The 18,247-nt window shown below is 38.5% G+C and overlaps 1 protein-coding gene across 6 annotated transcripts in view; it reads right to left on the reverse strand.

Moving 5' to 3' along the window:
* Nucleotides 1-7,540, reverse strand: part of LOC122554926 (sodium channel protein 1 brain-like) — a 159,199-nt gene extending 151,659 nt beyond the window's left edge. For all 6 annotated transcript variants that reach the window (XM_087989221.1, XM_087989215.1, XM_087989229.1 and 3 more), the window contains exons 1-2: nucleotides 6,242-7,540; nucleotides 3,954-4,082 (exon numbers count right to left, since the gene is read on the reverse strand). In XM_087989221.1, the coding sequence (XP_087845347.1) occupies nucleotides 3,954-4,082; nucleotides 6,242-6,282 (170 nt within the window). In that variant the 5' untranslated portion in view covers nucleotides 6,283-7,540. The remainder of the gene's footprint in view (nucleotides 1-3,953; nucleotides 4,083-6,241) is intronic.
* Between the last annotated feature and the right edge of the window lie 10,707 nt (nucleotides 7,541-18,247).

The following is an 18,247-nucleotide window of genomic DNA, read 5'->3' on the forward strand; positions in this document are numbered from 1 at the left end:
CCTGAAACCTTTTGCTGGGCTCCCTGGTCATCAGGAACATTCTTCCTGCATTTACACTGTCCAGTCCTGTTAGAATTTGATTGGTTTCTATGAGATTCCTAACTTATTCTTCTAAATTCCAGTGAATATAGTACTAAACGATCCAATCTCTTTTCATACATCAATCCTGTCATCTTAAGAATTAATTTGGCATATTTTTGTTTATCTCCCTCCATAGCCAGAACATCTTTCCTTCTTATCCTTTCAGATAAGGAGACCAAAATAGCACTTTGTAGTCCAGATGTGATCTCACCAAGGCCCTGTACAATTGCAGCAAGACATCTCTGCTCCTGTATTCAAATTCTTTTTCACTTTAGAGGCCAACATAGCATTTGCCTTCTTCACTGCTTGCTGCACCTGCAACATTTATGTCCAGCGACTGGTGTACAAGGACAAGCATATCTCATTGTATCTCCCCTTTTTCTAACTTATAATCATTCGGATAATAATCCACCTTCCTGATTTGGCTCGCAGCCTGGATAACCTCATATTCATCCACATTATACTTCATCTGCAATACATTAGCTTCTACACTTGCATACATTTCCATACAATAAACTTAAAAGGACTTCTTGGTATTAAAAATGAGCTATGTGCAGTCAAGGAAAACTGAAGGAACACTGATCAGGACCCAGTCTCCAAATTATTGATGCTAAGTATATTGACACCAGGTAATCTATTGAACTAAAATGAGGAAATCACCAAAGATGAATTTGTTTATAACTGTATATTAGAACAGAAACAAATGGATTTGAACCAAGCTGGATTGAAACATTGATTGGTATAATCCAGATTTGAAGGGGCATCAAATTAAACAAGACTAACAAAGGGTGTTTACCTGAAATTGCACTCCATACATGCTTAAATGTTTTCCAATCATCTTTTGACTTTTCCAAACAAACGTAAACTCAGTTGTTCGCTTTGTTCACATTTTAAACCAAGCAGTTTGACTCTGATGGGTCAGACATTCCCTGAGAAATGAATCAATGAATGACTGCGACTTCCTTTATTGGGTTGGAACATTTGCAGTGCATGGGAATGTTCCTCTGTTTGCAAAACAAGAGCCTTGCCTATTAACATATGTCACTTCTAGTACACACAAGTGTGCCACACTGTGAACAATCCTAAATTAGTTGTCAGTGTAATTCTTTGCACACTCAGAATTGCCCAGCAAATGTTGACCAATTTCAGAATCACATTTTATATTCAATCCTATGTTGAAGTATTGCAAATGTGGTTAGGTACAGTTTGTTGTGAACAGCTAAGTTCTCTCTTAGTTGGTCACAAGCAAATTTTTATTTCTTTTTAACATATTGCTATTGCACTTCAGTCAAACTGAATGCATAATATAATAGATTAAAATAAAGGAGCCAAATTATAAGACTTTCTTCAATAAAATAAATAATTTTATTACCTGCTACCCAAAAGAGTAATGTAAATATGATATGAGACATTCACATAAACACAGGTAATAAATTTAAACAGAAGTGGGTGGAGGGAGTTACCTAGTATGGACAGAATGGTAAATGCAATTTGATTTTAATGTTCTGAGGGACCTTGAGTTGTGAGAACGACTTGATTGTTTAGCTGTTGTTTTGTAGAAACTTAGGAAGTACAAAGGTTGAAAGGAACTTTGGTGTGCATGTCCACAGCTCCTTAAAGGCAACCTTTATTCATTGAGGTGTTGTATACACCATAGACACGCAGGAGGCTCAAAGAACACAGCAAAACAGGCAGCGTTAGGAGATGGAGATGGAGGGGCAGAGTGGTGAGGTAGTGATAGGTGAAAACAGGTAAAGGGTACAATCTGGCTGGTTAATGGGAGGAATGAATCCATTTTATGCTGGAAGGAAGGGTCAGTAGTTGGAATGAAATGGAGGAGGTGGGGCTTGAAAGGGAGTTGGGGGATGGGTTGGAAAGGTTATTTGAAATTGGAGAACTCAATGTTGAGCCATCCAGGCTGTCAGCTGCCCTGTTGGAAGATAAGGTGTTGTTCCTCCAATTTGCGGTCTGATTCACTACAGCAATCGAGGAGGCTGAGGATGGACATGGTGGAGAGGAAGTGGGAAGGGAAGTTGAAATGGGTGGTGACTGGGAGGTTGGGCTAGCCCTTACAGGCCTGGCTGAGATACTCGGTGAAACGTTCCCTTGTTTATGTTTGGACTCACCAATGTAGAGAAGATCACATAGGGACCACTGGATACAGTACACTAGGTTGGAGGAGAGGTAGCTGAACCTCTGTTTCACAGGGAGGAACTGTTTGGGACACTGGATGCAGGTGAGGTGGGTGGTGTGCCAACAGGTTTTGCATCTTCTGATTGGAGAGTGTGGCGTGAACCAAGGAGTGGCGAAGGGCAGGGAGTTTATGCGGAAGTTGAATAAAATATTAGTTGGGCCATATCTGGGGTACTGCTTGCATTTCTGGTCATCACATGACTGGAAGGTTGTGATTGTATTGGAGAGGGTGCAGAGGTGATTCATCAGGATATTGCCGGCTGGAGTGTTTCAGCTATAAAGAGAGACTAGATTGGTTGTGGTTGTTTTCTGTAGAGCAGTGAAGGTTGAGGGGCAACCTGACTGAGGTTACAAAATTATGAGTGGCATAGACAGAAAGACACTTTCCCCTTTAGTAGAGGGATCAACAACCTGGGGATCACAGACATAAATTAAAGGACAGGAAGTTTAGGAAGAATATTTTCATGCAGAGACTGGTGAGAACCTGGAACTCACTCTCTGAAATTGTTCTAGAGGCAGGAACCGTCACAATATTTATGAGTATTTAGATGATCGCTTGAAATGCCATAGCATTCAAGGCTCTAGGACAGCGCTGGAAAATAGGACAAGAGTAGTATAGGTGCTTGTTGATCAGTGTGTACACAATGGGCCAAAGAGCCTCTTTCCTTGCTCTGAACCTTTAAGGCTCTATCCATTTCAATTAATTAGAATAGAAACCGGATTGTGTGTCATCTGGCATTGATCTTGCACATTGGCAGAGTTGTAGGAGCATTTAGTTCTTAAAAGATTTTGTTAGATACTGGTGCATTACATTGTTTAACTCATAGCTGTCCAGAAAGAAGTACCCTGGTATTTTCAATAGCAATGTTTGAAAATGTTATGCATCAGTCAAAACTTGAAGAGGAAATGTCATGCTAATGACTGCCCAACTATTAGCTGATGGCTAATAGATTATTTGTTTTCCTGAAAATATCATAGCAAAAAGGAGAGAAACTTTTGAGTTTTACCATTTTCTTTTTTAAATCATTTTATCCTTGCTAATTTCATTCTACTTTTTCAAATTATTCTGTCGTTAATGGTGTACAACCCTATTCATTGAAGCAAAAAGTCTGTGCTGAAAATGATTCCTCTGAAAATCAACCATGAATAATAAAAGGAGAAGGTGAGGACTGCAGATGCTGGAGTTACATTGGAGCTGAAAAATGTGTTGCTGGAAAAGCGCAGCAGGTCAGGCAGCATCTAAGGAGCAGGAGAATCGACCTTTCGGGCATAAGCCCTTCTTCCCTCAATCCTGAAGAAGGGGTCATGCCCGAAACATTGATTCTCCTGCTCCTTGGATGCTGCCTGACCTGCTGTGTTTTCTTCGAGGAGAAAGTGAGGTCTGCAGATGCTGGAGATCAAAGTTGAAACTTTATTGCTGGAACAGCACAGCAGGTCAGGCAGCATCCAGGGAACAGGAGATTCGACGTTTCGGGCACAGGCCCTTCTTCAGGAATGGGCCTGTGCCCGAAACGTCGAATCTCCTGTTCCCTGGATGCTGCCTGACCTGCTGTGCTGTTCCAGCAATAAAGTTTCAACTGCTGTGTTTTTCCAGCAACACATGAATAATTACAATGCAACTTTCAAATGGTCTTGAGAAAAGACCATTACTGTTAGAACAATGACAAACTTTAACTTACGCCAACAAAACTACTGTGAAGTCCAACCAGTTCCATGGGTTCCTGAGGTATGAAAACGTATGCAATACAAAGCCTCGGGACAGTACCTTAATAATTACTTCCAATGTATATATTCCTGTAAAGATGAGACTGAACAAACAAATAACATTAAGACAACATCAGAAAAGTAATTTCTCTCCACTATACTTTACTCATTTAAATTAATTGTTTTACATTTTTCTTAAAGGTCTGGCTGCAATTAATATCAGCTGTACATTACAAGAAAGGTTCAGCACTTAGTGATTGTTGAAAAGACCAACAGAAAAACAACTGGATGCAATATGGAGACTTTAGACACAATTAGTAGTTACTATCATAACACAAATGTAAAGGGAAAAATGTACTTTGGTGGATGGAAAGGTAATGTAAAATAAAGAGCAGAAATTGAACAAAGTTTGAATTAAATTACAAACTTTCTTATTTAGTAATTATGCAACTGTTTGCTTAAATAAATCTGAACTATAACTCAGCTCTTTATTTTGTTTTATCATGAAAACCGCCTTTGCCTATCCATGAATATCTGCTATTTTAAAAAAGCCTTCTTCCATATTAGTACCTTAAATGTTCATTATCAATCATATAGTTGGTTAGTGTATTCCCCGATGTTGAACACATCATTCAATTTAGAATGGCTTAGTTTTTATGCTTAGTCAGTTGTCTTAGTAAACTTGAAGTAGATGCAGGACTGGTGTCTATAAATTTCTGGTTATTCAATCAGTACAGAGCAGCTACATAGGCTGCTGTCCCACATTAGGATTTCAGTGTTTGAGTCAGTGGATCTACATAACACTGTAGATTTTTTGTGATTGTGCTTTTCTGATTTTCCAATGTGTCATATTGTCCCATCTCAATATCTGTCTTTGTGTTATTTCCCCTCCGAATAATTCTCTATCACCTTTTACTTTATCCCCTTCAGGTTCCACCTCTTCCCTTACTAAAGTATGAAAAGTTCATGGATCTTATACAACTAGTTGAGATCCATGTCAAGAAAGCACAAGTTGTTAACCAGTGCTCAGTACTACAGTGTTCTAGCCCTGTTTTTGGCCAAAAAGTGTACCCCCACTGGAACCAAGAACTAACTTTTCTTAGCTTGATTTGCTTTCCTACTTCACTCCATGAAAGAGAAAAATGTCCATAGAAACACTAAACATAAATGAACTGCTAGAGACAGAGAGAAAACAGCAAAATAAGTTACCCAAGCTAAATGAATCATTTGATACCATAAAACTGAAGTGACTTCTAATAATCATCTGAGTCTGGCACAATGAAAAACCTTTAAGTCATTCTTAGTTGCCTATTACTTGTTTCTTCCCTTTAAACAAGGCTGTAGAGACAGTAAATGGAATCCTATGCTAATTCTGTTTCTTGCCAGGGTCATTTCATACAAGAGCAGTCAGGTTGTCTCCGGCAGTTGATCCGTGATGATCACAATTAATTAAGGGAAAGTAACTATTTTTATGTGTACTTTCTGGAAATATACAGCAAAGCGCAGAATGGAGATATTACTTAACCTGGCATTGCAAAACACTTTGGGGAAATCTTTCATCTTCACCATTGGGCAATGGAATAATTTGCTCACATTATAAAATGCACCTGATTACCATTCTATTAGCTTCAAAAGATTATGGAGCATACAGAATTATACAGACCTATTCAGGGTAGGAATAGACCATTTAGTCCAACAGGCCCATACTGCTGTTGTGCTCCACAAGAGTCTCCTCTCAGCTTAATTCCTCCCTCCCTATCGATAAATCCCTTTGTCTCTTGCTCCTACATGTTCCTATCTACCTTCCTCTTAAATGCATCTGTGCCTCTGCCCCAACTATTCCCTGTGGTGGTAATTCCACATTCTCACAATTTTCTGTGTAAAGATTATATTGTGAAGAATAAAGGTTACCTCCATTTTTCTTAATATTTCCTCCAAGTTTCAGCATAAATACATTTAACAATTCAGTTCTTGGCTACTTACTGATGAGAAATCATCCCACTAAGTAAAAAAAAGTTATAAATGAATTCACTGCCAGACACTTATTATTCTTTGTAGAAAGGATTATTTTGTAGAATTATCCTGACTCTACAGTCTGCTTTTAGAGAAACACATATTAAAGAAAGGACTTTAATATCCTGTTGTCCTAACTAATGCAATATCACATCAAGACTAAATACTATAACTAAATTACCATTAAGAGACGTACAACTGAATCATACAGAGGTACATATGCTACATAATATATACTGCACATACTCACTCAATAATGGCAAAATTTTTATTCATTGCCAGCAATAACATATTCACAAAGATTGTTCCAATGATTACTAAATTAAAATATGTAATTTCATATTAAGGAAAAGTGATTAGAACGCATTCAAAAACATACACATTTTAAAAAATGTCTTGAAAATGATATTTGTGTTAAAAGACAATTAACCTATTTGCAACAACATTACTTAATTTTCAAGGACAAAGATTAAATCATCAGAGAAAGCAAATGATCCTGAATCTGCTTAGTTGTCTTATGATGACCAAACACTGGTGATATCTGATGTATATTATTATATTTTTATATGTATTATTGGCAGAAATATATGATTAGAACAGTATTTGTATGTTATAATTCTGTGCTCTTAAAGAAACAACAATAAATGCCAATACTTTACACTGTGATAAAGTAAGCAAAATAACATTTCTCTGTCCTAAGGATTTATTGCCATAGATGTCTTAAAGGTAATGCTGTTATAAATGGCAGCTTGAGCATAAACAAGATTATCTAGGATGGAGAATAGTGATATTTGAGATGGAGAATAATGATATTTTCAGGCTATTTGTGGAGACCAATCATCTGTACAATACAGGGAAATCATTCGAGTTTGCTTGTCATAGAGATGTACAGGAAACAGAACTTTCAGTCCAACTCGTCCATGCCGACCAGATATCCTAAATTAATCTAGTCCCATTTGCCAGCATTTGGTCCATATCCCTCTAAACCTTTCCTATTCATATACCCATCCAGATGCCTTTTCAATGTTGTAATTGTACCAGCCTCCACACTTTCTCTGGCAGCTCATTCCATACATGCACTACCCTCTGCATGAACAATTTGCCCCTTAGGTTCCTTTTAAATCTTTCAGCTCTCACTCTAAACCTATGCCTCTAGTTTTGAACTCCAGCACCCCAGGAAAAAAGCCTTGTCGATTTACCCTAACCATGCCCCTCATGATTTTATAAACCTCTAAAAGATCACCCCTCAACCTCCGCAATCCAGGGAAAACAGCCCCAGCTTATTCAACCTCTCCCTATAGCTCAAATCCTCCAGCCCTGGCGACATCCGTGTAAATCTTTTCGGAACTCTTTCAAGTTTCACAACATCCTTCCTGTAGGAGCGAGACCGGAATTGCACACAATATTCCAAAAGTGGACGAGCCAGTGCCCTGTACAGCCACAACTGCCTATAATATATTTTCTGGATATTTAAAAAATCCAGCAACGTGAAGGAAAGGCAAAAGTCATATTCTTAAAACTAGCTGTTTAGAAACATGAAGTAATTTTTCCTGCTTGCAAGAGAAAGAGGCTTTTCTGCAACAGAAGAGTCCTGAGGCACTCTTGAAGAGCCAGTTCTTGAACATATGTGTCTTATTAGGAGAGAAAGAACTAGAAATTGATTCATGCTGGAAGCATTATACAAACTATGCACTGTGATCATTTCAGAGTGGGAACATGTAAATATGTGGCACACCTGATACTGGGCCTTGGCTCTTGTTTATATGAAGTCAGTGGACTGTAAAAGTCCACTGGGCATCATATGGTAACTCACCCACAAAGATAATTTCTATCTCATATCGGGCCTGGTAGAAAATGTAGATGACGGTTGGGAATGAGGGGGGTCGATGATCAGAAAAGGGGAGAAATCACGGAGAGGGAAGAGAGCAAACACTGGTGAGAGTGAAAGATCCTGAGTGGGGGGGGTTGGTAACAGTTTAAGGCACTGCAGTGAAGCAAGAAGGAACACTCCTGTACCTCCACGCTCTACATTCAGGTATGTATATCTTCAAAAACTTTATTTGAACTCCAAATTCAGGCAATTGGATAACCCAGTTTTGCAAACAAAGTCTCAACATTGTATAGGGAAAGGGCCGAATGACTGCTCATATCCATTTCTTGCCTTTCCTCAATATGGTGTATTCTAGCACTGAGTACCTACTTCACTGGATACTCAGGCATTTATTTTGTGCTTGATAAGTATGACAAAGTTATTGAACATTTAGATCACTGCTTTATTATAATGAAGTTTTATTGTACAGAGGCAGAAATGGTGTGATTATTTTGAAATTACACAAGCATTGCAATACAGAATGCCAAATAATTTGAACAAACCACTCTAATGATAAAGGATATTCATGTGTCATAGCACGAAGTGCCACTTTTCTCACTGGATGATTATGTGCAAACAAAAAGAGAGACTTCTGGCAGCTGAAACGAAACAAGTACTGGGCGTTGAATCTTGTGGATAGTACACAGAACGTCTGAAAAGATAAGATAAAAATGTCAACAGCCATACAGCATTGGTCATAGATTGTTGGCACCTGATAAAAAGAATTAAGCAAATGTTTCCGATGTTATATTATAAGTTGTCAGGAGAACCTCCCATCACTGAATTTCTCCCTGAACACGTTTGTAAATCTTTACAATTTATAGTCCATGTACATAATTAAAGCTTCTAGATCCACTGTATGTTCATATTACACGAGAAAGCACATTTTAAAGGGTCATACATGTAACATGTAATTTAAGCTCCACTTAAGCTTCGCTGTTAGAATTCCTTGTACAGTGAGGGACAACCAAGTTACTCAATGTCAGTAAAAAAGTAAGTTATATGACTAAGGTTTATTCTTTAAAAGAACATTGTATTGTGTTTGTTGATTTGTTTTTACAACGGACAATATTATAGTGCAACAGTTACAATTCAAAACTTGTATGTACTTGGGTGAAAGGATTACAGATCAACATCCCTGGGTGTATGGTTTTCAGGGAGGATATAAAATAGGTTAAAATTGTGAGGGGTGAGTATAGCATGATTTGTTAAAAAATAACTATGAGGAGATATAATATATTAAATGAAGCATTAAAATAGGCCATATGGCTTGAGCTCAGAAATGAAAGGCAGCCACACTTCTATGAGTATACTATAGAACCACATAGTGCGGCAGAGTAAGAGAAGCAAATACGGAGGCAAATTTCTGAGCTCAAAACAATAGGATATTGTGGACAACTTCCCAAGTACCAAGGATATAAACATTATGAAAGACACAGCATACACAACATTCTTGAATTGCATTCAAGAAAAGCATTTCAGTCAACGTGTAACAAGCCAAATGAGAGAGGTCATATTTCTAAATTTATTAATTAAGAAATGACATTGGACAGGTGAATAAAGTGGCAGTGGTTGACCTTTTGGAGCTGGTGATCATAGTAAAGTAAGATTTCATGTTGTTATGTAAAGGGAAAGAGATAGAACACGAGCGAAAGTTCTAAATTGGGAAAAGGCAAGCTTTATAAAGCTGACAGATGATTTGGCAAAAATGGTCTGGTTGCAGCTGCATGAATAAAAGTCAGGGGCAAATCAGTGTGAGACATAGAAAAACCAGATTCTCTGGGCATAGTGTAGACATGGCCCCACAAGGGAAAAGGGTAGCATTGCTAAAGCTAGAGTCCATGGTTATCAAGGATCTTTATGACAATCTCAAAAAATAATACTTTTTGAAGCTTAGGGAAGTGAAATACAGGTATAAAGTGAAAAAGAAAATTATGAAAGTAAAAAGAAGATATGAAAAAAGTATTGACTGGTAAAACCAAAGAATATCCAAAAATGTTTTATTAGGACATTAACAACAAGAGAATGACTAAGGGAATTGTTGCACCTAACAGAGATGAACATTACAGCTTGTGCATGAATGTAGAAAATGTGGGCCAGGTTTTAAATGAATACTTTGTTCCAAAGGTGAAGGATGATGGAGGCATCTTAATTAAAGTGGACAAGTGTTAACTATTAGATAGAAAAATTATAAGAAGAGACCTTAATATTGTAGGATAACTGACCAGGGTGGGATGAATTGCATTGTAGTCTGTTCAAAGGAGGCCAGGGAAAATATCAGATGCTCTGAGGATCATTTCTCAATCCTCACTAGATATAGGTAAGTTGCCAAAGGATTGGAGTTCCATGAATATGTACTTTTATTCTAAATGGGTGCAGCCAAATAGTTACAGGCAAGTCCGTCTAACCTCAGTGGTAGGTAAATTACTGGAATCAAGTACTGAAAGAATGAATTAGTTCTTACATGGAGAGGCACCAATTAATAAAGAATAATTTGTAACGTATTATTAAGGTCATGTCTTATTCACTTCATTGAATTTTTTGAGGAAGTAACAGAAAGACTGATGAAAGTAGTGCACTGGATGTTGTCTACATGGATTTAGCAAGACATTTCTTCAGGTTGTACATGGCACACTGTTAAGGAGAAGTAAAACTCATGGGACATAGGGAGTGTGGTGAGCTGAATCCAGAATAGGTTGAATGACATGTAACAAAGTGATATGGTTGACAAACATATTGCAAATCAAAGTGGTTTCTACTGGTCCACAGGGTTCAGTTTTGAATCACTTGCTTTTGTGTTATAGATTATTATGTTTGACTTCAAAGTGAGAGGCATGATTGGGAAATTTATAGAAGACACAGACATTTATTGAGTAATTATTAGTGAAGGACGTAACTGAAGAAAGATAACAATGGTTTAGTTAGTGGGTTGAAAAGTGGCAAATGGAGTACAATCTGGAGAAGAGTGAATATTTACATCTGGAGACGGCAAACCAAGCTAATGAGAGGGGATTGAGACAGGTAGAGGAAAATCCTTGGCGATCATGTCTACAGGTCCCTGAAAGTGTCAGTACAGATAAATGAGGTGGTAAAAGTGGCACCTGGGATGTTTTCCTTCTTTGGACAAAGTATTGAATACAAGAACAGGGTTGTAAAGCTGGAAGTATATATGGCACTGGTAAGGAGACAGCTAGTGTTTCATTTAAGGTTCTGGTGACAACATTACAAGAATAACATAATTCCTCTAGAAAGAGTTCTAAGGAGAATGTTGCCAGTATAAGGAAAGTTGCAAGTATAAGGAAAAATTAGATTGGCTTAGATTGTATTCCTTGGAACACAGAAACTGATGGGTTGACCTAATGAAGGTGTACAAAATCGGGGGGAGCACAGTGTGGGGAAAGGGAGTTGGATAGCATGGTCTGGTCAGGGAAAATCTGTTTCTCCTAGCAGAAGGTCAGTTAATGAGGGGACACAGAATGAATACTTCACTCTCAGTTAATTTCTAAAGTTGTAGATAAATGACATAACAAAAAACATGGCCATGAACCCTGCATCATTCAGGATCAGTAGAACATACAATTTTAGTTTGTGTAACATTGAGGCAGGACTGCAGCAAACATCTGGAAGAGTGAGTGCATAATTCTTGAAGTTATTTCAGAAATAATTAGATGGCACAATGGGAAACTATAGAGTCTTTCTGCATAGATTATTCAAACAAATGATTATCATCTATAATTATCTGGTGATTAAATTATCACCAATCCATCAGGGAAGATTTATTAAGTCCAGTAAAAATCTCACAATGATGGTACAATAATATACAGCATGCATGACAGTCTTGGCATAATGACTGTAGATGAGAGGGTGACAATGTTTTTGGATTAATATTCAATTGAACATCAATAATAACTTCAATATAACATTATCAATAACATTAATAATGGAGCAGTGAGAAAAATACTTTAGTAATTCAATAGTATATAACAACTGCATTCAAATTACATTTTTCTAACAGGCTTTTTAAAAAAAATCATTTGTGGGCTATGGGCTTCCCTGGCTGGCCAGCATTTATTGCTCATCCCTACTTGCCCTTGAGAGGGTGGTGGTGAGCTGCCTTCTTGAATTGCAGCAGTCCACTTGCTGTGGGTTGATCAATAATGCCATTAGGGAGGGAATTCCAGGATTTTGACCCAGTGACAATGAAGGAACAGCAATATATTTTCAAATCAGGATGATGAGTGGTTTGGAGGGGAACTTGAAAGTGGTGGTGCATGTATCTGCTGCTCTTGTCCTTCCAAATGAAGTGGTCATGGGTTTGGAAGATGCTATCTGAGGACCTACAGTGAATTTCTGCAGTGCATCTGGAAAATAGTATGCACTGCTAATACTGAGCATTGGCGGTGGAAGGATTGGATGCTTGTGGATGTGGTGCACAAGCTTTGCCCTGGATAGTGTAAAGTTTGTTGAGTGTTGGAGCTGCACTCATCCAAGCAAGTGGGGAGTGTTCCATCACACTCCTGACTTGTGTGCCTTCTAGATGGTGAATAGGCTTTGGGACATCAGGAGGTGAGTTACTTGCTGCAGTATTCCTAGCCTCTGACCTGCTTTTATAGCCACTGTATTTATATGGCGAGTCCAGTTGAGTTTTGGTCAATTATAATCCCCCGGGAATAATGCTAATGGAGGATTCAGTGATGGTAACAACATCAAATGTCAAGACACATAAGATAGATGCTTATTGGTGATGGTCATAGTCTGACAAATGATATCACCGTTTTGTCAGCTCAAGTCTGGATATTGCCCAGATCTTGTTGCATTTGAACATGGACAGCTTCGGTATCTGAGGAGTTGCAAATGGTGCTGAACACTATGTAATCATTGGCGAATATCCTCACCTCTGACCTTATGATGGAGGGAAGGTCACTAATGAAGCAGCTGAAGATGGTTGGGGAACTCCTGCAGAGATGTCCTAGAGCTGAGATGACTGACCTCTAACAACCACAACCATCTTCTTATGCACTAGATATGATTCCAACCATTGGGGAGTTGCCCCCACAAATACCCATTGATTCCAGTTTTGCTAGGACCCCTTGAAGCCACACTCAATCAAATACAGCCTTGATGTTAAGGGCTGTAACTCTCACCTCACTCTGGAATTCAGCTCTTTTGTCCATGTTTGAACCAAGTCTGAAATGAGGTCAGGACCTGAGTGGCCCTCATGGAACACAGACTTGGTGTCATATTTTTGATCACAATTGGTTTTATAAAATCATCAGTCCTGAAATTCAGTCATACTTGTCAGCAGAGATGTACCAGATATAACAACGGTATCCAATTGTTTGAAATAATATCTCCATTCTACAATAGCTAAGCAAAGCCACACCTAAAGAGAATGGACATTGACTCATTAATCATGCATGAGAATAGTTGAGGAGTTGTTGGTGCAAAATGAAGCAGATGCTAGAAACCTGAAATAACAAATAGAAAATACCGAAAATATTCAGCAAGTCCAGCAGCATCTGTGAAAAGAAAGTCATGAATTAGTGATGAGAATTTACTATTGTCTCAGGAGATGGGCTGGGAGACAATGTGGGTCATAAAGTGGAGATGAAAATGTTGGGTGGAGATGGACTCCTTTGCCTTTCAGACTCACCAGTTAAATTAAGAGCAGGAAGATGGAGGGCGATCATCTCACCAGGAGACCAAAGTGCCCCTTAAGTAGCTACTTAAGGACTTGATCTTACCATTGGTGTTGTTCCACCAGTGGCGGGTGAGAACAATGCTATGTGGATGAGCTATGTGAATCATGGCAGGTATGCCTATGGCCTGTTGTGGGTGTCATTCATTCTTGGCCATTCTGAGCCTAACGAAGGATCCAACCAGAAATAACAGACAAATCCTTAGGAATCCACACCTCTGCTGTTGACACCAAACCTCCTCCATTCCCCTTTGCTGACTGGATCGGCTGACTGGCTGAAGATAAAGAATGGGGATAAAGGGGTGTTTTTTCAGGATAGCAGCTAATGACTAATGGGAGTCCATGGAGGTCAGTGTTGGGACCACAACGATTCATGCTAAACGTTAACGATCTGGACAAAGGAACTGAGGGCAATGTTGCCACTTTTCCAGATGGCACAAAGATAGCTCGAGGGACAGGTAGTGGTGAGGAAATGGGGAGGCTGCAGAAGGACTTGGATAGACTAGGACAGTGGGTAAAGAAGTGACAGATAGAATACAATGTGGGAAAATGTGAGGTTATCAACTTTGGTGGGAAGAATAGAGGCATAGAATATTTATTTAAATGGGGAAAGACTTCAGAAATCTAAGGTGCAAAGGCATTTGGGAGTCCTTTTCTCTTAAGGTTCAGTTAGCAGTTAGGAAGGCAAATGCAATGTTAGCATTAATTTCAACAGGGTAGAACACAGAAGAAGGAATGTACTGCTAAGGCTACATAAAGCTGTGGTCAGCTCCGAAGGAAGGACTTGCAGGCTTTGGCGGAGTTCCATAGGGGATTTACAAGAATGATCCCAAGGTTTAATGGCTTGTCATGTAAGGAGCGGTTGAGGACTCTGATCTACACTCGATGAGGTTTAGAAACTTCTCATTGAAACTTACGGAATACTGAGAGTCCTTGATAGATTGGACATGGAGAAGATGTTTCCATAGGAGGAGAGAATAGGGCCCAAGGGAACAGCCTCAGAGGGAAAAGACTACCCTTTAGAACTAAGATGATGAGGAATTTCTTTAGCCAGAGGATGGTGAATCTGTGGAACCCATTGCTGTGAAAGCCAGCTTATTGAATGTACTTAAGACAGAGATATATAGGTTCTTGATTAGTTAGGAAATCTAAGGTTATTGGGACAATGGGTTTAAGAAACATGTTAGCTATGATCGAATGGCAAAGCAGACTTGATGGGTGGAGTTACCTAATTCTGCTCCTATCATTTATGGTTTTATGAACAATGTTAGCAGATTATACCAACTTTGGGATTGGCAACCATTCTTATCCTCTTCCTGGCTAGGGAAGATACTTGGTTGTTAAAATTTTCAATGTGCTTGACCTTTGCTTCAGATCATTGAAACCTCATTAATGGAAGCTCCTATTTCCTAGTCATGTCCACTTTTTGCATTGTGCTATCCACTCAGTGCATCAAATCTGATCAACAACACTTGTAACTTCCTCACGCATTTAGCCACACTTGTGTTTTAAACATCCTTTCACAAAGAGACAAGTTTGCACAGATTCAGCTAGTCTGAAGCGACCAGTCCAGACTTTGCATAACCTCATGGCATCATTCTGTTGGATTTACTATTCTGATAGCACGAATGGCTGACAGCTTCAATACATTCCAATTTAGAGCTATTCACACTTTACTTATTACAATTTCTGTTTATCTCATCGCTGTTCTCATCATTCACTGGATACCTATCTATTCTATTTTGCTGCAAAATAGAAATAATGTAATAATTATTTAACACTTCTGTGTATTCCGATTATTACTTGGGATATTATCAATGGAGTCAAGATGGAAGAAATCAGCTCAGTGCATCAGGAGCAGGCTGAAATATTAGAGCTATCAGGACAGTCCTGAATTGAATCATGGGAAGGAGCTGGAAGGGGGTGAATTGGGATTGGGGGTTATGAAGTTGGAGGTGTGGAGCGAAAATCTCCTGAGATCAGTAACAATATTAGCAATATTGGGAATATTAGCTTGATTTTCAGTGATTGGACCACAGTCCGAGGGGAGGCCAGAGGAAGAGCCAGACAGTCAATATTGGACCTCCGTTAGGTTGACAAACTAACAACAACTCCACTCTTGTCAGCAGATTTGATAACAAAGTTAGTTTGACTATTAGAGAATAGAGTGCTACAATTTCAGAGGGAGATAGGTTAAAATGAGAGGGGGCGCAGGGAAATTGAGATGGCAAATGCCACAGTAGTGGTTTTCACTAAAGAAGGAAAGAGACTAGAAGAAAGGTTTAGCTGGAGGGAGAATTTTGAAAAGGGGTGATATGATTGACTAGGTGGGTGGGGGAAGCCCCTTATTAAATAAGTGGGCATGGTGGCTAAGGATGTGGAAAATATTTCAGCATCATGTCAAGCTCAAAATTCATTGATATTAACGAAGGTGAGGTTTATCATTCAGGATCAGTGAGGGGAAGGTCCAAGTCTATAATGAACATATGTCAAGGGTTAGATTGGAAAAAGAAATAGAGTCACAGGAAAGTGAAAGGGAAGAAGTACAATACAGAAAATAAATTCACTAATCAAAATAGGAATCTGCTACGCATAGAATTATGTTGTGAATATATTGGAAAGGGACATAGAAAGACGGTTTCTCATGAATGAATGGGCAGCTCTCTTCACACAATTTAGAAGAACATTAACCAGGCATGGTTAGAATGTGCTGACACAACTGTACCACATCAGGAGGTAATAATTAAATATATAGAAACATACAGACATTTGAGCTCCCTGAGGATTTCAAATTTAGTCTTGCTCTAATTAGTGCAAATAGTTAAAGATGAAATGCTTTTAATGTCCTGGGGCGAGTTCTAGGTTTGTAATGTATATTATTATAGTTGGCGCTTAAAGATCATTCACACTGCATTTAATTTTGTTTTTAATATCTCATTGACATGATTTAATAATAAGTATTAACCAGATGTTTCAAGAATGTTAACTGGTTCTCAAACATGTATTAGAGGGAAAAAATGTTTGGCAATACTCAATGAGATCTCCTCCTAAGGACAATAGAGATATATGATTTTATTTGACACAAACCTAACATCTAACCAGAATGAATTTATATTTGTAACATACTTTTTCATCATTGCCAATGCATTTAAATGCACTCAAGATCAGCAATTGTTTGCATTTATTAAACACTGTTTGGGAAAATACTTCAGGCTGCTTTACAGGAATGTTGTCAAACAAAATTCGATACTGAAGCAAATATAGAAAGATTTTATGATCACCTAACATTTCAAGTGTTTTAAAGCCAATTCAGTAAACTTAAAGTGTAGTAATTGTTGCAATATAGAAGAAATTAAAGTCAATTTGCACGCAGGAAATTCCCATAACAGCAATGTAATAATGATAAGATGATTTATTTTTAGTGATGGTGATTGAGGGACATATATATGCTAGGGCACTAGAGATCACTCCTGGCGCTTCTTCCTCTTAAAATCATGCACCTTAGTACTTAACATTTTAACTTTGGGAAAAAGACTCTAACTATCCACCATTTTCATGATTTTCATACCTTTATATATTTCTACCAGGATATTCCTCAGCCTCTGATGCTCTAGCGAAATCAATCCAAGTTTGGGAAACCTCTTCTTATGGCTAATATACTCCAATCAAGCCAAATTCCTGATAAACCTGTTGTTTACCCTCTCCAAAGCCTCCACATCCTTTCAGTAGTCTGGTAGCAAGAACTGCACAAAATAAACTAAATGTGGCCTAACTAAAGTTTAATACAGCTGCAACATGACTTGCCAACTTTTATATTCAATGCCCTGACCAATGAAGGCAAGCATGCCATATGCATCTTTCCCATCTTATTCGCTTATTTTACCACTTTCAGGGAACTATGATCACTCTCTATGTCATTGTACGTATGGTGCTGTATATATACACTGTGTACTTTCCTTTGGCATTGACCTTCCAAAATGCATAACCTCACACTTGTCTGGGTTAACCTCCATCTGCCATTTCATCACCCAATTTTCCAACCAATCTGTATCCTGCTGTATCTTTTCATAATCTTCTTCACTATCCACAATGCCTCCAATTTTCATTGTTACAAACTTACTAAAACAGGCCACTTACATTTAGATATTGCAAACAACAGAGGTCCCAACACTGATCCTTCCTGTCAGAAAAAACACCTCTCCACAACTACCTTCTGTCATCTATGGCCAAGCCAATTTTGACCACTTTAGCAACTTATTGTGGATCCCATCTGACTTAATCTTCTGGATGAGCCTATCAGCAAGGACCTTCTTAAATGCTCTAGTAAAGTCCATGTAGACAACTTTCGCAGCCCTATCCTCATCAATCATCTTCATCACTTCCTCAACAAAGATTGCAATCAAATTTGTGAGGCAACACCTTCTCCACACAAAGCTGTGCTGACTATCCCAAATAAGTCCACTCTTTTCCAAATGTGAGTAGATTTTGTATCTGAATCTTTTCCAATAATTTCCTACCACTGATGTAAGGCTCACCTGCCTGTAATTTCCTGGATTGTCCCTGTTGCCCTTCTTAATCAAAGGAATCTCCAGTTGTCTGGGACCTTGTCTGTAGTTAAAGAGGATACAAAGATCTTTGTCAAGGCCTCAGCCATCTCCTGCCTTGCCTTCCTCAGTATCTTGGGTAAG

Source organism: Chiloscyllium plagiosum, unplaced genomic scaffold (genome assembly GCF_037043375.1).
Source record: "Chiloscyllium plagiosum isolate Xiang-an unplaced genomic scaffold, Cpla_swu_hap1 HiC_scaffold_1, whole genome shotgun sequence".
Classification (NCBI taxonomy): Eukaryota; Metazoa; Chordata; class Chondrichthyes; order Orectolobiformes; family Hemiscylliidae; genus Chiloscyllium; species Chiloscyllium plagiosum.